The sequence below is a fragment of the Heterocephalus glaber genome, unplaced genomic scaffold, assembly GCF_053883595.1.
Source record: "Heterocephalus glaber isolate CG9 unplaced genomic scaffold, H.glaber_assembly_v1.0 deba00001532, whole genome shotgun sequence".
NCBI classification, from domain to species: domain Eukaryota; kingdom Metazoa; phylum Chordata; class Mammalia; order Rodentia; family Bathyergidae; genus Heterocephalus; species Heterocephalus glaber.
Window position 1 is genome coordinate 28,705,001 of NW_028258330.1, and position 22,065 is coordinate 28,727,065.

A 22,065-nucleotide genomic window follows, 5' to 3' on the forward strand; every position below is an offset into this window, starting at 1 on the left:
TAATCTTAAGGACTGCACCTCCTCTTTTGTGTATACTTCCCAGGAGTCAGCAAGCAGGTGCTCACAAGCTAGAAATGTCCCAGGCTGCAACCAAATCCTCCTTCAGTAAGACCTTAGGAACCTGCCCTTTCAGCCCTCCGAGTTCAGTTTCTACCCCTGTTAAATGGACATAATACTCAGTCTCATGGGCTGTGAAATCAGAGGGAGCCGTGAGGCCAGGATTATCAGCTCACACCTTGATGTTGCCCACCCTGACAGCCGATAGAAGGTCTAATTTGAGAATGTAGCCACCTGGCAGTCCACTAGTAATTCAACCACTGCCTTGAACTCTGTGATCTTGTTACTAGGGAGGCTCCTCTTTCTATACAAGCATCCCAGGCTGTGCTCGCCCTTCCCTTCAATCAGCTCACTCATCCGCACAGTCAGACTAACTGGATAATCACACTGCCTGCTTTTGCACATGTGGGAATTGAGGCTTGGAGAGAAGAGGTGCTTGTCCAAGGCCTCTGCTCCTCCCCATACTGAGCCACTTCCAGGAGGCTGTCTCTGATCCTCCAGGCAGACACTGTTGCTTTTCAATGCTGTACACCATCAGGTGAATCTGCTCTTTCCTGGTCTCACAGGACCTGTGCTCATAACCTGTGCTGCAAAAACAGAACCGTTATCTTTGAGTGAAAACTACTAGCTTTAGCCTTCAGTTCTTTGGTTGCATTAACTCACTGAGTCCTACAGTAACTCTATTATTCTTCCCATCTTACAGATTACTGACTTGTCAAAGGTCACATGGCTGGTAAATGTGGTACATGGTAAGGCCAGGGCTCAAACACAGATCCAAATGGAGCCCTAAAGAAAAGCCCCAGAGCCGGGGATTTAGCTCAGATTCCGCCACCTGCCTCGCAAGTGCAAGGTCCCAAGTTCGATCCCTGGTACAAAAAAAAAAAAGCCCCAGAGAAGAAACTTCTGCAAGGCAATGCTACATTGAGCAGCACTGATTCCTCAGACACCCACTTTGTGGCCACCAGAAGTAGGGCCCAGGCCCACCCTTCAGGACAGCACACACCATCTCCCTTCCCCAAGCCTTGACCTTGTCTTCTCCTTCATTGCCCACTCTCCCAGGTCATACCGACATGAGCAACACCCTGAGTGTTGCAGTTTTACTGGAGTTTTACAGCAGAAGTCCCAGCTCTAGGGGATCCAACAGCCCAGGCTCAGCTACCTGTCCCTAAACTGTTATCAGAGATGAGCAGTGGTTAAGGGCAGGAGATGAGCTTTAATCAGCATGGCCAGGAAGAACAAAAAAAAGAGGTTCAAGATCTGTCTTGAGGGGCTGACAGAAACTTTGGGGCTTTATAGAAAAGGGGAACAAAGGCAAGGGTCAGGGGTTTGCATCACTGTGGGGTACATGAGCCTAGTTAAGCAGTGGTCCCTTTGAGGGGTATCTCAGGTCTGGTCCCATGAGGTTGCTCCAGAGAAGTCCTTATGGCTTGAGTGGCAATCCAGCTCCCATGAGATTACTGCCCCTGCTAAGTTGGGTGACCTCATCATGGAGTGCTCTGCAGAGGTTCTGCTAGAATTCAAGGTTGACTGCAGGTTTAGGACAATGACTGGAGGATTCTAGGCATCACTCCAGCATTCTAGAACTGGATACTGTAAAAGCTGGCAATTGGATGTCCCTGGAAATCCTGAAAATTACTTTAGATACTCTTATCTTGGTGTCTACAGTCTTGAAGCAGGGGGGAAATAGAGTAGGTAAATTTAGACCTAATAAACCATGTATTGCTAGGTTTTAGACAGATACTGTTTAAGTGATTAACAGGCCTTTGTGCAAAGCTGAGCAGGAATCTGATCCAAAGTTATTAGGTAATAGAAGAGACTGATATAAAAATGAAAGCAGAGATGCCAAGCTTCATCCTGCTTTTAGTCACATGGGCATCTGCAGGCCCAGCTTCTAAGTCCCTGCTATAGTAGGAGCCCTACACTTGCTTTTCCCTCTGTCCTGACCCCCACTCCTGATAGGCAGATGCTGCAATGCAAGCCTGATGGCCTCTCCTCCAGGAAGCCTCCCAGTTTCAATTCAACTTCTGTGCTGTCTTACTTTTCTCATTGCTGAGTTACTTTTCTCATGCTGAGAAAAATATCCATCACCCATAAGTTAAGGGAGGAAAGGTTTATTTGGCTCACAGTTTGTGGAGGATCCATAGTTGACTAGCTCCAAGGCAGAGTGGCATGGCAGAGGGACATCGCAGAGGAGAAAGAGTTCACGGTGGGCAGAAGGTAGCAAAGTAGGCAAGGGATCTTAGCAGCTTTTTTCTGCCCCTTTTATAGTCTATCTAGGGTACAGGGTTAGGGCAGTGCCAAATCAGTGCACTGATTTAGTTAATGACCCACCCTTAACCTTTGCAGCTTTTTTTTTTTTTGTGGTACCAGGGATCAAACTCAGGACCTTGCGCTTTTGAGGCAGGCGCAGCACCACTGAGCTAAATCTTAGCACCTTTAATCCTAGCATTGTACCACACACTCTAGATCCAGCTACCTCTGAAAAAGCCCAACCTATGACCGCATGAGGCTTTGGGAGGACATCTAAACACAAGCCATAACATGTGCTTTCATACATACCTCTGAATAGCACCATCTTCATCACAGCACCAGGTCCTCCTGAGCACTTCCCAGGCACCAGCCAGGACAGGAGTCTAGCACCCTGTCAGTCAGGTTCTCACCATACCCTCAGGGAGGTACTGGGGTGTGTGTGTGTGTGTGTGTGTGTGTTTCTGAGGACAAAGCTGAGGCCCTTATGCATGGTAGGCAAGTGCTCTACCACTGAGCCATACCCTCAGCCCAGGAGGTACTGTCTTTATTCCCATTTCATCAAGGATCAGCACGATGGACACTTGACTGAGGCCACACAGCATGGTCAGGATTCAAACCCAGGCCATCCAGCTCCAGAGTCCTCAATGAGCTGCTGTTTGTCTCCTCGCAATGGAGATTTCTGTCGCTGCCTCCTTCCTAACTCTGAGCCTTGCTCCTGGGAGGCAGTATGTATATCTTTTTGTCTCTGGGCCAGGCACATAGAAAGCTTCAAAAAACTCTTGTTGAATTGAAATTTTCAACTATCAGATTTCAAATCCCCTTCTGTAAACCGATGCAATTAATATGTGATATTAGCAGCCTCAAATTCGAAATCAGTCTGACAGCCTCCAAAGCTGGGAGAACTGTCCCTGTCCAAGGTGCTGAAGGCGAGGGCTCGCATACAACCCTTCCCGGAAGGAAAGGCTGAAGCCTCAGAGTGAGCTGAGGTTAGGGCTGGGGCAGAGGGCGACGTGCAGTGCCCTAAGAGCACTGACGGGGAGCCCTGGTTCAGCCTGGGCAGTCAGGAAAACCTCGGAGGCGGACCTCTTTAGGGCCTTGGTGAACTCGGAGTGGGTGGGAGATAGTCTTCCCTCATTCCAGGGGCCACAGGGTAGCTGCCTACACAGGCTACAGAGCATCCTCCCAGATCCCTTTGCTTATTCAGCTTGAGCTTTGCCTCCCTGCCGGGCAGCCCTACATCCTCTTAAAAATGCAAAGCACAAAGGAGGGGCCCCAGATGATGTTAGGCCCCTAACACTAAACGTGAACTTTCCATAGAATTACAGACTCATAATTCCTTTCTATCCTAATGATAAAAATGTTTTGCATGCATTTGGTAAAAAAAGAAAAAAAAATCAGGAGTAAATACAGGGTACCTTGTGAAAAGACTTATCACTGATGTTGTTCCCATTCTTAAGAGGCTGTCACTTGGGTGTCCTTAAAGAGGGATCTGCACATAAAGTACCCTCCTCCCGCATAAGCAGCATTATTGTTCCACCTGCTTTTCCCTTTAATACTGTTTCTTGCAGCGGTACACAGAGAATGGCCTTGTTCTTTTGAAAGGCTACATGGTACACTACACATGTTTGTGAAGCACTTGTTCAGCCAGTTTTCTCTGGATGGACTTTTAGGTTTTTCCAGTCTTTTATTAATGCAAACAATGAATCAACAAACATTTTCTCATCTTTGCACAAGGACAAGTAAAGTCCTCAAAGCAGGATTGCTGAGTCAAAGGGTATGTGCATTTCAAACTCACATAGTTATTGCCACTTTCTTTTTAATGCTGCACAGCATGCTGTTACAAGAATGTACCACTGTCCATTCAACCAGTCCACTCCTGTTCTCCCTCAACCTCTTCTCTTACTTAAAACATTTTACATTTACATTAAGCAAATACTTCACAGCAGTATTTCCTGGTTTTTGATATACCATTTCTCAGTAGAATTCAGCAGCATTTCTGTGTTGGGCAGGTGTGTGTGTGTGTGTGTGTGTGTGTGTGTGTGTGTGTGTAGGAAGTGTTTCCATCTTTTTTGGATGGATGGTTAAATCCCATGACTGGCTTATTTGCTATTTCCACTTTCAGTCTGAGACAGTAATGTAAAGCCCTCAGCCTAATGCCTGGCACATACAGGTCATTCAATATTTGAGGGTTTTTGTAAATTACGAACATAGTAGTGAATAGCCTATGTGTGTGAACCTTTGTGTGCCCCATCCAAGTGACCTCCAAAAAGTACCAATTTACACAACTGCTTCTCACACTGCCAACACTGATGCAAACAAATCACAGATATTTTAGAGGGTAGAACAATGCTCCGAACTCCACCTGGAGACAGGGCAACTGAGGCTCAGGGAGGGAAGGGAGTGCCTGAGGTGATCTCTGATCTTTGGCATAGTCTGATTCTTATTTCTGGCCTCTCTGAGCTCCTCCAGGGAACAGGGCACTGCTCAGGGCAGGAGAGCAGCCGGTGGGGTCTGTGGGGTAGGACATGGGATGGGGCTAACAGGAGGTGAGGTGCACGTAGGTCTGTCTCCACTGCACACTTGAGTCATGGAGAATGCAGTCAATGTTTTATTTCAAGAAACTTGGGACTCTTTCTCCACTACTTCAGTTCCAGCCCCACCCCCACCCCCTCCCAACTCTTCCCTTGGAAACGGCCAGAGATTTTGAAAGCTGCTTTCCTTACTTCTGAGCCCGCCTGTGTGGGAGGAAGCTGAGGACGTGAGGGTACTGATTGAGAGAGCAGGTTGAGACCCCAGGAGCTGTTGTGCAAAAAGAATGGGAAATTACATAAGGAGGGAAAACGGAAGGGGGTGGTGGAGGCAGTCATTCATCAGTGCTTTTTAACCCTTTCCTGCTGCAGAGGCAGCCGGCCCCCAATGTGGGGCTAGGACTATTGTGAGCCCTTTTCATAAATGGCTGGTGCTGAATACTTTGAAATGAGTAGGGCACTGCTCCTTCCTCACCCTTTGCAGACAGGCTTTACACTCTGGGTAAAATTGTCAGAAAAGGTAGAACAGCTCCTAATCTAGGAGATAATTCCTGTGGGAAATCAGGCTGCTTTTCAAGCGTAATTTGAAAAGCCGCTGCCTCTAAACTTCAGTGGTGGGGGGCGGGGGCGGGGGTGCAGAGAGAAGAATGCCATTTATAAAGCAATCAATGCTTCGACAGAGTCCACCATCACTCAGAATTATTTTACGAAATTTGGCCTCTATTCCCTACTCTGGAGGAAAGGCAATGCCGGTACTTGGCTTCCAATCAAGCCCAACACAGAGGACTGGGGTGAGCCACACAAAGGGAGAGGGACCCTGCATTGTTCATCACAGCTGGAGCTGCAGAAAATCATTTCCAGGGCTCCTGCACTCTCCGGATGGAGCTGGAGGAAGCCTCATCAGACGATCCATTCATCTCACTTCTTACTTTTAAACTTTAAAGCATATATTTATGTGCCTCAAGTTGCTCATGAACCAAGGCATGTCAAACAGTTTGGGGTTGATGGAAGAGGTACATTTTTTCATCCTCGGACTTTCAGAAACACAATTTCATTGCCAGTCTCTCTCCTTCCAAGTCCTCCCATATGCCGTCATGAGATGAATATTCCTAAAATGCTCCTTTCAATACATTACTCACCCACTCAAGAACCTTCCAAGGCCACTGCTTGATCCCTTAAGGCTGGGACCCTCCATGAATGTGGCTCCTAACGCACACCCCCCAGACTGCTGTGCCACAGATGTGGGGTGGAGAATGCCTGCCATTCTCCCCTCTTCCTTACTCTGGCATTTTTTTTCTTGGTAGCCAAATATAGCCATTCCTTTTGGGGAAACCACACCACCTCAACTCTTTCTCCACATGGTTAGAATGAGCTGGCCTGACCCCACCTCCAGGCCTGCCCATGAGAATGCTGTACACCAGGGTTTGTCTTGGCAGGAGGGGTGGTGGGGGTGGTGGCAAGCAAACCCCTGGCCTATTTTTGTCAGGCCTCTGAGCTAAAAATGATTTTCACTTTTAAAAGATCACACACACACACACAAAAGTAACATGACACAGAGACCTATGGCCTGCAAAGCTGAACAGATTCCCGTCTGGCCCTTTCCAGGGCACGTTTGCTGGGCCCTGCAGGCAGACAATGCTTAGTTTTGGGTTGGACAAAGAATAGGGTGAGCTAATAGGAGCAGATTGGGGGACTTAAGCTGGAGATGCCAGAAGGAGGCACACACTCTCCTAGGTGTTTTTGTTTTTTGACACAAGGTCTTACTATATCGCCCAGCCTGATCTCAAACTCCTGGACCCTCTTACGTGTGTTGAGTTGAAAGAACATAAGCCTAGAACTACTACTGGCTTGCCATCATTGACACTTTATCAAGAGAGGCTTCTGGAGAATGAAGGCAACCAGGGAAAGTGGGATCAAAAGACAGGGAGGCTGTGGGGCCAGGAGCCAGCCGGCTTCTTGGTTCTGTGCACTGACTTTCCTTTTGCTCAAGCAAATCATTTGGTCTCTGTCACTTCCAGCAGGAGCCGGGATGAGTACAAATCAGATAGGCCTGCATGCCTTAGGTTTATTAATTTTCCCTGTCTGAAATGCCTTTGAGCCTCTCTGCCTGCCAAGTCTACCTGTCCTATGGGACTTCACCTCCTCCTAGAAGCCTTCTTTGATTCTCTCCTTACTGGGGCTCCCTCTAGCTCTGGAGTGGTTTGTGCTGAGAGTTAACTATAAACTTCCTCAGCTACACTGGAGGAGTATGTGGTGCATCCTTGATAAAGCCATAGCCAATGAGCTGGGAAGCAGGTAGAGCCCCAGGCACTGTGACAGTTGCTTTATAGACACTGCAGCATCTTTTCTTTCCTATGCAGCTGCTGGAAGAGGCAAAGGCAGCAATTCTTTTAGGGATGGGAAAATCAATCTCAAAAGTAAAATGACTTGCCCAAGGCCACACAGCGGTCAGAGGTAGTCAGAAATCAACCCCAGCTCTAACGAACTCCAAATCATCCACACTTTCTACAGTATGGAGCCTCCTGAGGACCACAGCTGATCCTTTCCCAGCCATCATGACAGGATGCCCTGGATCTAGCTCTGCACTTTCCTGAATGCTCCAGGAACCTTCTGCTGCTGGCAGAGCACAGCTCAAATATCTCCACCTAAAATTTAGTTAGGGCCTTCTGGCTTCTGTCCATTCCTCCTTTACCTACCCTGAAGCCCAGCCACAGCCACACTAATGCTTTTCTCCCTTAGAGGGAAGGAGAAGCCACCATTCCAGGGAATTGGAATAGAGGGGAAGGAGCACTTTGAGATGCCTCTGTTAACAAGGCCTAGACTGAATCAGATGGATGGGTTCAAAATTAAAGTTGTCTTAATATAATTGGAGAGGTGCTCTAATTAGTTTTGTTGTTTTTTTAATCAAGCACAATCTGTCTTCAGGAATTGGGAAGCAACTCAGGACACCTTAACTCTTTAAGAAAGAGGTGGAACACTATGGGAACACCTTGGCAAACCAGCCTGTGCTCATTACTTCCTGGAGTGCTTTCCCAGAGCCTGTTGATTAGGATGTGTGTGTGTGCATCTGCCCTGGCGTCTCAGGACTCACCATGGCCTGCCTGCCACACCCAGCCACTCTGAGAAGGCAGCCTGCTTTAATCTCATGGGGAGCAGCCACGTAATGCTCCGCAAGTCACGCCACCTCTCTGACCTGTTTTCTCATTTGTCAGGGCCGAGATTGAATTAGCCTATCACTTTGTGTCCCCAGCGGAGTTAGAAACAATGTTGTGAATCTTTTTACCGTTCTCTCAATTAGAGGCACTTTTCTTCCTTTCCCAAAGGAGATCATCCTAGAACTTTAAAGCTGGGAGAGCTAAATGATAGTGCATGCTTTCAGAGGGTCTTAGTTTGGGGTCACAGATAGTCTCTATAGAGTGCACTTAGAATTCTGTGAGGTCAGTTATGCAGGATGCAGTGCCCTCCTATATGACAGGAGGAGGAGCTTTGAGGAGTGGGTGCTCATATTTCAACAGATGCCTGGAGGTGCCCAGCCCCCAAAGATTAGGACCACTCCCTCTGGTCTAATTTCACTACTCTTCTAGCTGGGGAACTGAGGCCCAGAGAGGAGAGTAGCTCACCAGCAGAGGAAGACCAGAGCCAGGCTGCTGCCAACTAGACCCAAGCTGGACATCCCACTGCCCTGGCACGGTAGACCCTAAAGGAAAATCACCGAACCTCTCTAGAACTAGCTGGGGTCCCTTATTCCAATGTGTCCACATGAAGAGCTTGGGGATTATCTATGCTACTGGAAGATTTGTCTAGCTGATGTCCCTGTGCATCTGGTGAAGGAGGGTCATCATTCCCAGGATCCTTCAGTGTGTGTCGGTGTTTGTGTGGCAGTGTGGCTATATGCCTACTTTTACATAATCTGTGTTAAATTCCTCTGCTAGAAAAAAAGTCAAGTATTTATTCTGCCTTTTCTATACAAACAGTAGTTCCAGGTTACCACACAGTTGAGGAAGGGTAAATTCCCTTTATATGAGCACTGTGGCTAAATGTAAGCCAGCCCGCTGGAATTAGAAGAGCAATAGCTAGCAATCCCAAAAGTGGATGGAGACAGTAGAACACCCCAATAGCTGCTAATACACTGTAAGAGATGAGATGTTATGTGCCTCCTGATGGGAGTAATACCATCTAGGGAGGGACTAGGCCAAAACACATAACCAAGAAAAAAATCAAATCTGACTCAAGATTCTTGCTCTGCCTCCCAATTTACAGCAGATATAGGTGACAGGAAAAATGCATGAAATGACCCTCTAGGGATGCCATCAGTAAATCCAGATAGTGGGAAATGCTGTAGGATAAAGGGCTTGTTTCTTCTCCAAAAAATTTACAAGGAAAAGGGAAGGGAGGTAGAGGGGACACCTATAAATTCAAAAAGATTTATTAAGGGACACATCAATACCAACAATATATATAACTTATTTTGATCCTGATTCAAACATGCTGGGCAAACTGAGGCACTGACTTAATACTTGAGATATGAAAGGATCATTGTTAAATTTTAAAAAGCATTATAATGGTATTGTGGTTAAACATTTTAAAGAGTTTGGGAGCCAGGTGTGATAGCATACATCAATAATCCCAGCTACTTGAAAGGCTGAGGTAAGAGGATCACAAGTCTGAGGACAGCCTGGGCAACTCACAAGATCCTGTCTCAAAAAAAGTGCTGGGGCTCAGTACTGTGCTTGGCCTAGCATGTGTGAAGCTGGGCTCAATCTCCAGTACTGTAAAATACAAATAGAACCCTCCAAAAATGTTTGGATAAGACATCTAGGATTTGCATGAAAATAATCCAGGGGCCTGGAGGAGTAAGCAAATGAGCAGTGGTCTAGATGGAGCAAGACTGGCCATGTGCTGATAGCCAGCGAAGCCAGGGTATGGGTATATGGGCTTCTTTATATACCCATAGTAACCAATTAAGAAACTAATCCCCTACTTAAAAGGTATCTGAAAAATTGTTGTGAGTGGTTGCCTTTAGGGAGGGAAACCAGATGGCTGGGAAATGGGGAGGGGAGGCTTACTTTTCACTGTTTTCTGTTTTGCACTGCTTTGATTTTGTACCATAGTTCTTTATTACCCATTCAAGAACATAAACTCATTAAAAATATCACCCAATTTAAATAACAAACTTCAAAGTGAGCTCTTGATCACACTTTTCATCCAAGACATATCTACTTCATTTTCTTCCAAATAACAGGTCAGGTACAACAAATTAGCTCTATTTCATTATTAGAGGGGACTGGTGTGTGGATGCAGAGGGGCCAATCTATGTATTTGTGATGGCACAGTTACATTCTTAAGGTTCTTAGACGTGTGACATTTAAACAAGGTCCAGACACATCCAGCACTCAGGTTGGCTTTACCCACCCCCAATCATTCAGAGGTGTGTGTGTGTGTGTGTGTGTGTGTGTGTCTGTGTGTGTGTTTGTTTGTACCCTGTGAGGCAGGTAGGGCTGTGGAGATGGTATGCTAAGGAGTTAAACCCTTAGAGCCCGGAGACAATGTCATCTGAAAACTGGAGGAATGAAATATAAGTAACAGTCAGGTACTTTCCTTCAATCCAATTTCTAAGCAGTTATGTGATCGATCAATTGATTGGCTGTCTAATCCACCTTCACATTCATCTCTGCTGCTGGGGTACAGTTGGCTCAACTTCTGGCTGGCAGTGTGGGGTGCTCTTTCCAGGAGGCAGGGCCTGCCCATCACACAGGGGTGGGGACTGCAGCTCCTGGAGCAGGTAGAGCACGTTGGCCGAGTAGAGGCTCTGCTGCCCAGAGAACCCCCGCAGCTGCACCGGGTGCAGGCTGGGGTGAGGGGGTATGAACTGCAGGGGGCAGTAAAGCTCATTTAGGAGGAACCAGATGGAGTCCGGATCTACCTTCATCAAGTGTTGGAAGACACTGTGGAGAGAGGCCAGAAGTGAGTAGGTGATGTGGGGAGGGAAGGAGAAAAGGAGTCAGTGTGGTCCTACCTCAGAAGCTATTTACTGAGCCATCTGAGAAGAAATTGATAATGATATCAAATCACTTCAAACAGCAGAAGAAACCTATTTTAGCTGCTAAGATAGGCCCATTAGGACAGTCCCAAAGCCTAATGGAAATAGAAGTAAACAGTTTCATATCCATTGACATACAGTAAAATAGTAATTAGTCTCAGCAGAACAATATTGACATTAAACAAGCTTTTGGCAAAGACACAGGTTGAGTTCTGGAGTGTAAAGCTGGAGTTTCTGAAAAAAGAAAAATGACAAGGCCCACCCTTTATTACTGGCTCCATTAGACTCAGGAAGAGTGGGAGTGGCAGAAGGATGTATGTGGGGCCAGACCAGCCCCAGAGTAGGGCTCTCTGTCTTGCTTGGAGACATGAGAAGCACCTCAGCTTCGTTTGTCTCCAGGTCCTCAAGAGGGCTCCCGGCTCACTGCTGAACTCTGTAGCTGGACTATTTCTGGCCACCAAGAGCCATGAGTGGTTGGGGGATTGGATACGTGCTCATGGCTGCTATGAGGAGCCCCTTTACTCACAGGGATGGGATCTATTGGGACACTTGTCTCTTGCCAGGGGCCCAAGCAGATGAGCCCTGCCCATGACCTTGGCAGTCCTACACACAACAGAAACAGAGCTCAATGCCCGGGGCTACCACACACCCTCTAAAGATGAGGTTCTCTATGTGGCCTGCACTTTGGTCACAACTCTCGCCTCTCATCTGTTCAACTCCTGTTTCTAAGCCATCAATTATGTGCTCAGGGCCAATGTCATGGACAGTCCCACTGTAAACCTCACAGACCTGGCTGTGGTCCCAGGAAGAATGAAGCCCCCACTGGCTGGCCGGCTTCCTCTCAGCAGCCAGTCATCTCAGCTCACCCATTACCTGCTAGGTGCTACCTTTTTCCTTTAACCAGGTGTGCTGCCCTTTCCTTTCTTCATTCAGGATACCTTTCCTGCACATACCAGCTGCGTGCTCACTGGCCATCCTCACAAGATAAGCTCTCTGAGGGCACGGCATGGCACACACAAACCACTCAGTAAAAGCCTGTTGATTAGATGGGTTCTTGTTTTCATGAGGAGCCAGTGATTTATATTAGGTGGCTCTCACTAAGGACTTAAAATGACCTACCTTTCTGACATATTACATCCTGTGTAAGGATCTGGAGGAAAGGATAGCTGCTTATCATAAAGGAACAAAGAATATTAACAAGATTCCTGTTATCACAATATCACCAACTATGCAGCTGTAAGAATTATTCAACTTGTCCCAGTCTGTTTCCTCATTTCTAAAAATGGCAGATGTACCTCACTCAGGGTTTTGCTAAGGTTTAAAACATAGATCAAACCCTACAGAGTCTAGCATATGTGATCTGCTACTAACCAATACAGTCAGCTCTCTGTATCTATCAGTTCAACAAACCATGGATTGATAATATTTGAAAAAAAAGGGCCGGGGATTTAGCTCAGTGGCACCATGCCTGCCTCGCAAGAGCAAGGTCCTGAGTTCGATAAAAAAAAAAAAATCCTGTCTCTACTGAACATGCACAGATTCTATTTCCTGTCATTAGTCTCTAAACAATATAGCATAACAACTATTTGCATAACAACTATTTACATAGCATCGACACTGCATTAGGTATTGTAAGTAATCTAGGTATGATTTAAAGTATACAAGAGGGTTTTATTACCCCACTTTATATAAGGGACTTGAACACTCTGAGATTTTGGGATGTTATCTCCAAGGGATCCCAGAACCAACCCTCCGCACATACTGAGGAACAGCTATACATAGGATCTATTTGATAGATCACACTTTTTTCTTCACAATTATTCCTAGAGGTCTCTACTATACTTTTGAGCAGATAGGAAATTAAATGCTGGCTAAACAAAACTAAATATTTGTTTTTTGATTTTGTTGATCTGAAATTAATCTCAAGGCTGAGATTCAGGTCTTACCTCTGTAAAACTAGTTTTTTTTTTTTCCCTGCATTTAATAGGCATATGCTAAGGAGGTAAAGGAAGCAGCTAGGGAGAGAGGGGGCACTTTGGAAAATTTCCAGCCTGTTCTGTGCCTAAACAACGTTAAATTTTCTTTGCTTAAGATAATCTTGTGTTTATAACCTGTACAGTGGTTGCTGGAGAAGTGATCAGAATATTCTAATTCATCATTTCCACTACTGCAGAAAGGAGATGGGGCCTGCGTGGGAGAGAATTTTTGTTTAAAAACAAAATATCTTTGATAATTAAAGTGGCAAGGGAATGATTAAAAAAACCTCACCTGAAATGGGAAGTAGATTTCTATTTACACGTGACAGAGTTGACAGTTTTCCCTAGTGCCAAAGACTGTTAGAATGCAAATGGTTTCATTTGATTTCAAGAACTGGAACAATTTCTCAAGCTACAGCAAGGCACTCTGGCTTCAAGGAGTATTTTTATCTGGACAACATCCAGGAGAGTGGTGCCATAGCCCAGTTCAGTCACAGCTCTGCTCTGATTTACGTGGCATGAAAACATAGCAATGTTCATTTTTGGAACCCTTTTTAACATGCTAAATGTGGATGCTGTATTCCTTAGCAGAAAAGGAAGGAAGCTACTCTCTGCCCTGTGAGATCTCCAAATAAAAATGTTAAGAGGGAAGCAAAGACAAAAATGTGTGCAAAGTTCACCACCTTTTATTAAGCAAGAGCCAAACTCTTAGAAGAATTAATTTGGGTCTTGTTTCTTTGCTCTTAAAGGGGTGAACATCCAGAATGGCAGGCAGCAATGCAAGTTCCTTCTCCTGCCTCTGTGGCTTGGAGCAAACTGTTTTGCCTCTTGTACCTGCTTTCTCTTTCTCCAAAGGAGGCTGATTGCAGCCAACCCACACGCCTCCCACCTCCCAGGTTTGTTCTCTGGCTCTGAGAAGAGGAGGTGCAGGAAACACTTTGAAGTGTATAATGAAAACACTATTCCTTCCAGAGAGAGACAGAGAGAATCTGTGTGTGTGTGTCTAAGGAATAATTATCATTACCAACTCTAGAAGCACCACATCACGGATAATGCTCAGACACTGAAAAGGGCAAAGCATTTGTCTTGTGTCTCACTCATAATTCCACCACACTGACCTGGTGGGAGTTCCAATTCTCAGCCAATGGAATTCTAATTTGGCTTATTTTTAGGAAGAAACAAATGCAGTCTGCTATGCCCTCCACATGCCTGAGGTGGGGAGCAAACACTGTGCCATGCAACCAGATGGCTGACAGGCGCAGCTGCGCTCTTGCTTGGCAAGAGGCACATGACCTGCTGAACTCTAAATATCGACAAATTCTGAACCTGGACCCTTGTTGGCTTCCACCCCTGGGAGCTGTACCTGAGGATCAGGAAGTCTAGTAGCACTCTGTTCTGGGGCCAGTTCCTGCCCAGCCTGTGTAGGGATGAGGGACTCCCAGAGAGGAGAGAGCCTAAAGCGAAGCTGAAGCCCTCGGAAGTCCTTTCTGCATAATCAAAAGCCAGAAGACAAAGGCAGGACCTCTGCTTTGAAGTGACTGGGGTAACTGCCTGGAAAATGTTCCTAATACATCTTGAAATGTGGCAGAGATGACTGTTGAACAGGCCAAATGGCCAGTTCCATCTTTTTTCAAACCCAAAGAGAAACACTTTAAAAAAAATATATGTACACTATTTAACTCCTGAACAAAAATTTCTTTCTCCTTCCCCTAGGCCCAAATGAGTGGCTCTGGGGAACAGAGTTATCAAGAGATTACCTGGTCCCCAGAGCAGGGGGAGGCAGTCAGCTGTGCCTCATGCCTTCTTCTGTCCTGAGGCGAGTGATTATCTCTCAATAACCTGTAGGGCCATGTAGCTTAAATGATAACTTGACTTTAAAAAATTTAGAACTCACCGTTAGGCAGTTTCTAAGCAACCTCTGTTTCCATGGCAAAGAAGCCTGGTGTTTATACTGATTTTTCACTTAAAATACGTTTTTATTGAATTTTACTTCATGCAGGCAGCCATTCCCCTGCACTTCAGCCTATCTACAATTGACGGGTATCAGTAAGCACCTAATAAACTCCAGAGGCCAAAGAACAGAAGCAGCTCACTCCTTCAGGATCAGTATCGGGGTGCTTTGAGTGAGCAAGCTGGGGGTAAAGTAGCCGGGGGAGGTAGAAAATGTGCTACTGGAATCTGGTCAGCTGGGTCTTATATCCTCATGATTCATCAGACATTTACTTACACTTGGTCCAGCCTAGGCACTGTGTAGGGTGTTGGGACACAAAGAGGAAGGAAGGCAGATCACAGAAGCCCCCAGGATGCAACATGGCGAGGGCCACGCTAAGCAGCATGAAGGCAGAGGAGCCAGGGAAGGATTCCTGAGGAGCAGACATGGCAAATGATGTCTCTGTAAAGAGTGGTTAGATCTGATCAGCTCTAAGGTGACTTCCAGCTCTGACAGCCCATGGCAGTTTTCCAGGATGAGTGCCCTCATCTCCCTCAATATGGCAAAACCAAAAATAAGCCCCTCCACTAGAAGCAACTATTACAGAGTGTGTCCTCACCATCTCTGTCTAGACAACATCTGCTCAATGGGAACTCCAGAAAACCACCAGCCAATCAAGACCAGCAAAAGCTAAATAAACTGTAACTGAAATGAAGGGCTTCCAGCTCTCCCCGGTGACAGGCTATTCTTTCTCTGTCAATTACTTGCTTGAGGGAGCTGCTGTTCCTTGTCTCTTTCTGGATTTATAAAATGCTCTCATGAGCTGTCAGGGTAAATGCCAGTGGTAAAGAAGTTGTGGCTTTGTGATCTATTTATTTATTTATTTATTTATTTGGGGTTTCTAAAGAAGTTATTCAGGGATGTCTCCTTAGGAACATGATACAGGCTATCTCTTTACAGGCATGACTAAATGTGATCAGAAAATAAACTCACTTGTTGGAAAGCAGGCATACCTACAAAGCTATGTTAGCTCGCCTGTTCCCTCTCTGGCAGAACAGCCTCCCTACTCCTCTTTTCTCTGGTCACTCTTCTCCCATTATTCCGTGCATGCCATTGCTGCAAATGAAGCTGTGTTTTGCCTTTGAAACAAATGGATGCTCAGGGTGTCTACTGTCCTTGCCAGCAAGCAGTGGGGCTATGTTTCCATACTCGGTAATTTACTCTAATGGGTCTCGGTTCATTGGTTAACCAGTATTTCAAGTCTGTCTTTTCTTGCTATTCAATTTAGCTATCTTCCTTTGCACGGAGGTCGTTTTTGGTTTCTAAATGTTGGAAATGGAGGATTATGACTGGAAGCAACGATTTGCTTTCCACATAAATACTACCAATTACCTTTGCAGCTATACGTACTTGTTAGGCTTAACTATATTTACCTGTTCAAAGCCATTCATCTATCGATCTAACTCCAACACGCACACTCACAGAGACCCATATTAAAAATATTTAAATGCACTGAGGACAGGATTTAAAACCATAAACCAGTAGAAAAACCAGTAGAAGCACATGATGCTAATAGTGGCCCTAAAGTACCAAAGACAAAGTATCATAAATGTAGTGGAATGATTCCATTGCTTTGTGCATATTTAGAAGGCACTGAGGCCCAATCTGCCATAGATAATTCAAAAATAAGCCAGAACCTAGTAGGGTTTAAATCCCACTGGTTAGGATTTAAAAGCAGCCCCTTCCATCTGGCCATCTTTCTCATCCCTAGGCCTCTGTCCCATGACAGCGCTGCTGAGTACAGATTTTACAGTGGCCTTTTGTGCAGACTGACTCAGGCTTTGACACAGGCTGGCTGCACTCTCAGGTCACATGCAGGGTTTCCTGCTCCTCTCTGGAAGATAAAGACATCCGGTAGTAGCCTACCTATTTGGCCCTACCAGTCTCTGAACTGTTTTCCTGCAACCTGCGCTTTGGCTCTAAGCCAGCAGCCCCCACTGATGCATGCCTGAAGAAATGGCTCTCAGAAATGTACTTCAGTATTTGCTGCAAGGATGCCAAGCATGTTAGTCACAACAGTACTCTGCGCTCTTCTAAGACGACCCACGGAGACATTTTCTTAAGGTTTGGTAACAAGGAATGCTGTGCTTCTTTCTGAAAAGCTTTCTCTGCTTTTTGTTTTCTAAGCTCTTATTCCAGGATTTACTGGAAGCTGTACATCAGATTATATTTCCCTCTTCGCTCTGTGTGTTAGGAAGTACAGAGCCAAGCAAGGGGCTGGGCTCTTACTCTGCACTTTATATATTAACCTCAATTCTGGGTTCATCTTGCTGTTTCACTTATAATTTTTCTATTTTTTTTTTTTGGTACCAGAGATCGAACTCGGGTCCTTGTGCTTGCGCAGCAGGTGGCAAAACCACTGAGCTAAATCCCCGGCCCATATAATTTTTCTATTTTAAAAATTTCCTCCACTTATTTCTTTTTTCCCTTGTTGCATAAACTTAATTTATAAAATCCTCTTTAACATTTTTGGAATTAAGAGGGAAATTTAATGATTAACAACTACTATTTATTGACTTTTTAATCTGTGGTGTTGTTTTGTGTTAAGAATTTTTACCAAGCCTTGTAATATCATATTAGGTGGAAAGTAGATATCTTTATGCCAGTCTTGTAGATGAGGAAACAAGTTAATTTTCCCAAGGCTACACTGCTACTGAAAAGCAGTGTGAGGCCAACTCTAACCTAGCATTCCTCTTTGAAATCCTCATTCTCAACACAGGACTTGGCTTATCATAAGAGATCCAATAAAAATCTTTGCAATAGGGGCAGGGGTGTAGCTTAGTGGTGGAACGCATGCCTAGCACGAGAGGGACCCTGGATTAAATTCCATGCACTTCCACACCCAGGAATAATAAGAAAAGACAACTGAGACCATTTCCCTGGCTATTTTTCTTGGTACTGAGATTATCACATTCACTTTGGCCTCCTAGGTGTCTAGACAGATGGCAGACTCAGTAAAGGGACAAAATGGCTACCCTATGCCACACCAAGGCTTTTGCTGACTGAGATCCACTTTGTGCAGGCAGTGCAGTCACCAGGCTCTTCTGCCATCAAGAGCATCCTGTTCCTGATGTACCTGTGCACACATCCCCACTGGGTGGCAAAACAGCTAAAGATTATCAGTCATGTGACAACACCAAGAAAGCAGGGAAAAGAATTCATTTAAGTAGCACAGAAATCTTTGGCTTCAGTTCTGAAACCCAGTAACCCACTTTGTTTGTAATCTACATGGCAGATGTCTCTTATCTTTGACACCATGAAATCATGCCTGTATATGCACAGTGCACAGCTTCACATCTGAGTGTATTTTTAGAACAATGGGCCTTGAAAAGAAAAGCAGCAATGCTTGTCAAAAGATGGATAATGGGAAAGCTAACTACTCAGGTCTGGATTTGTCAACTATTAATCAAGTGCCAAAAGGAAAAATATTAGGAGTGCTCTCATTTCCATGCTGGGTGCAATCCAAGAGGGAAATAGCTTTGTAGCCCAACCTCAAACAAACTGCCCATACCATTTAAGGTATGAGCTTCTCATTTCAAGTCAGATGAACTAATGGATCACCTCTGTGGCTCCTGATCTGTTCAAATATAATAGGCCGTGGGTAAAGAGAGGAGTTGGGCTCTGACAGGGATGGAATGAATGAGCCTGTGCCAGTCTGTGTTTCTCTGGGGTTTGAAGGTACCAGCTGGTTCTTTGATGGGCCGGGATCCTACTGCTAGAGAGAGAGCAGGAAGTCAGACAGTAAATGAACCTTTAAACCCGGTCCTGACTTCTCATGCAAGTGGAGGATGGGGAGAAGTGGTACAATTAACATGAAAAAGACCCTCCTGAGCTGAAAACCCGTTCCGGATTCAGTAAAGACGAAACAGACTTATAAGACTACACCCAAGTTCATATGTGTGTGCAATGTATACACAATACATATTTGGTAAATTTATATGCATCCCACATGTGTGTGCATACATTTATCAGGATATCTTTGGAACACAAACACTATGAGAGCAGAAGTCTCTTCTGTTTTGTTTCCTCTATTTTCAATGCCTAAAAAAGTGCCTGGCACATAGGGACTCCTCAAGCAATCTGCAGAATGGATGAGCACTGAGAAGTCTTCCTGAATGCATGAGAGCAATTCATCTGCCCCAAGACCCCAAAATGAGGGCATTATCACCACCCTCCGTTTATAGGGAAGGACATGAGATGCAAGGAAACTAAGCCATTTGCTCAGGGTCACAGAGAGATAAGATCTAACTTAGGACTGCCCAACTCCAAAACTGGTACCTTCTACTCGTAACAGCTAAACATTGGAAGTGGCCTATCTGTCCATCAACAGATGAATGGATAAGGAAAACGTAGTATTTATATGCAATGGAGTACTACTCTGCCATAAAGGATAAATCTGAGTCATCTATACGAAAATGGATGCACCTTGAGACCACAATGTTAAGTGAAAAAATCAGACACATAAATTTAAATATTGCATAATTTCTTGTATATGAAAAATCCAAAGTGTAAATGAGTTAAAGAGCGAAGGAAAAGACAGACAATAGGAAATAGAAGGTAGATCTTTGGTAAGTGGGAAAAGGATCTTGAAATGGAGGGAGGGGAAAAGAGAGGAAGAAGAATAAAAAGAATTAAAATATGTTATATACATGAACTTATTGCCCACAATGAATATATTATGTACTGCAAACAAGTACTAATTTAAAATAAAAAGACTGGTGCCTTTTGCTCTCACACATAATGGCTAGACAAGAAGTCGAAGACGCAGTGTCCCCCTTCTTCCACATCAAGGACTACAGCAATAAGGCATCTAGATACCTACATGACCAGGAGGTGCACCAGCTGATTGCTACCTGCTGGCACCCTGCATCTTTAGCTGGGGTCTAGAGTTGGTAGCTGGGGGTAGGACTTGGTAGAGACCAAATACTCTAAAAGGTTTGTCTTGGACTTCATCTATTTAAAAATAGATACTGCCTAGGTTTGTTTCCTTTTAGCCCCGTTGGATGATGTAAGACCTCGCTGCAAGGGAGAGAGCCTCAGAGCCTAGTAAGAGATTGGTCCAAGATGTGTGGTTCTAATAGAGTTGAGCTAGGCTGAGTATACGTACTGGCTTGAAGAAAAAATAGAAATTTGGGGTATATGCTCTCATCTCAAATTCCTTTCATCTATGGGAAGGCAAAGCTCCATGGTCAGAAAGGCACAGAACTGTGGAGACACACTACATGCTGGGAGATAACTTGGAGGCTTCTGGGGCCACTTGGGAACTTAAATCGCTAAATTTGCTTCTGCATTGGTCTGAGATGGGGGTATGGCTGATCTGATCTGTTATTTGTAATTCAATGTTTACCATCAGGAACACTATTACAGCTCCTGATATCTTGACCCCTCCTCCTATACCCCAAATATAATTTGTTTTTTATCCATTGAAGTTATTTTGCTAGATGGACTCTGGAGGAGCTGGTTTTTTTCTTTTTTTTTTTTTTTTTTGCGTTGCCAGTTCTAACAGTGACACCTGGTGGTGACAAGCAGAAAGATTATACCCTGCTCCCTCCCATCCCCCGAAGTTGCAAGATTTACGCCCCCTCCTTACAAGGCATATTCACTAGATAAAAGCATTAAACTAGAATGGCATCTCTGTTCTTAGCATTTACAGCCTTGGTTATATCAACCATCCCCTAATCAATTTCCATTTCCAGAGTTTACAGCCTGATGTAAAAGCCTGCCACAAAGGCTATATTTAACATGACAAATTAAAAAAGCAAACACAGTCTTGGTCATTCTTTGGAGCCAGAAAAAGCAAATAGGAGGAAGGAAAAACCCAGGTGTGCTGAAAATAAAGTGAAATTTTCATGGTGTAGCCAAGTTTGTCTCCATTCCAACACGATGAAGGCCTCTGAGGTGGCCCCCACCCCCACCCCTACTCTGCAGGCCATGGTGCTCATCCATCTCCTCTAGAAGCAGGGAGGCGTCACAGCAGGCTCCTGTCCTCACTGGTTTCTTAGCCAGCCTTCTGGCTGACAGAGGAGCAGGGTGAGGAACTTAATACCTGTGAAGGGAGACCAGTCATCTCTAGGCAGCTCTGACTTCCACTGGCTCTGAATACTAAGCTCGGCTTTTTGTAAACCCCAGCCGCATGGCTTGGAGAGGAACAGAAGCAGACAGTTTTAAGAGAGACTTGCCAAGTAGGCAGATAGGCTTTACCTTGCTAAGGGATGTGGGGTATGAAGGGAAGAGAAGAACTAAGGACAAACTGGCTGGACAATGGGGACTCCATCTCAGTCAGGGGACATGGTTTGCTCAACAGTACCGGTGGATGTGACTGCTTCAGTACTAATCAGCCCACCATCACCCTCTCTTTGCGCAGTAATGCAGCTCACAAAGACACCAGGTTTCCTACTGTCGCCAGCTTCTTTTCCCATTTAGACAGCTTATTAATTTCTGAATCAAGATGCCAAATCAGCTCTTGATGAAGGACAACAGTGATTCCCCCCCACCCCCACCCTGGATTCAAAACAGTTTGCAGATGATGTGTGTATAAGCAATCAACCTTGCACTTCCTCCCCTGCCCGCTGCCTGGCAGAGGGAGGTCATCTGACTCAACCCTGACTGGAATGCAGTGGAGCAAACAAAGGCGGCCCTGCAGTCAAGTGGTCTGGGTGCATGTTTCTCCTCCTGAGGCACCTTGAATACCAACTCAAGATTCAGCAAGGTCCAATTCCGAGTTTAATTGCTTTCAGCCGCAAAAAAGAGAATTAGGGATGAAAAGATAATGAATTGTGAATATTAGCTTGTTTGATGGCTCTAAACTTGAAGGATGGGATGCAGTGGTAGTAAAAAAAAGAATGAGACAAGAAATGTGGAAATCAGGTCTTTATAACTCCTAGTTGTAACTGGCTCCTCAGAGTTTTCTTGAAGATAAATTCATCATGTTTGTGGGCTGCACTTTAAATCACAGAACAAGCTTTGGGGCACCACCCAGGGAGAACTATTTTCCCGTAAGCTGGTTCTTTAAGGAATAAGAATGCCTGGGGACAAGAAGCTCCTTGGGATGCATCCTGTGCTCCAGAAACCATGACTGATTCTGGGCCTAAGGGATGTGATGGGAAAGGGACAGAAAGAAAAAAGGCTACTGGGGAAATCAAGAGTAAAAAACTGCAAAGACAATAAATCAATTCAAAAAGATATTCCCATCACTCCCAGGGAGTACAAGGGTTGTAAGAGAGT

The 22,065-nt window shown here is 45.1% G+C and overlaps 1 protein-coding gene across 3 annotated transcripts in view; it reads right to left on the reverse strand.

Moving 5' to 3' along the window:
- The window catches only part of Tti1 (TELO2 interacting protein 1), a 71,598-nt gene that overhangs the window by 9,217 nt on the left and 40,316 nt on the right, over positions 1-22,065 (reverse strand). For 2 of the 3 annotated variants that reach the window (XM_004867790.4, XM_021246923.2), the window contains one exon: positions 9,929-10,780. The exons of the other annotated variant lie outside the window; for it this stretch is intronic. In XM_004867790.4, the coding sequence (XP_004867847.2) occupies positions 10,501-10,780 (280 nt within the window). In that variant the 3' untranslated portion in view covers positions 9,929-10,500. Of the gene's footprint in view, positions 1-9,928; positions 10,781-22,065 lie in introns of those variants that run through there. 3 annotated transcript variants of the gene reach the window in all.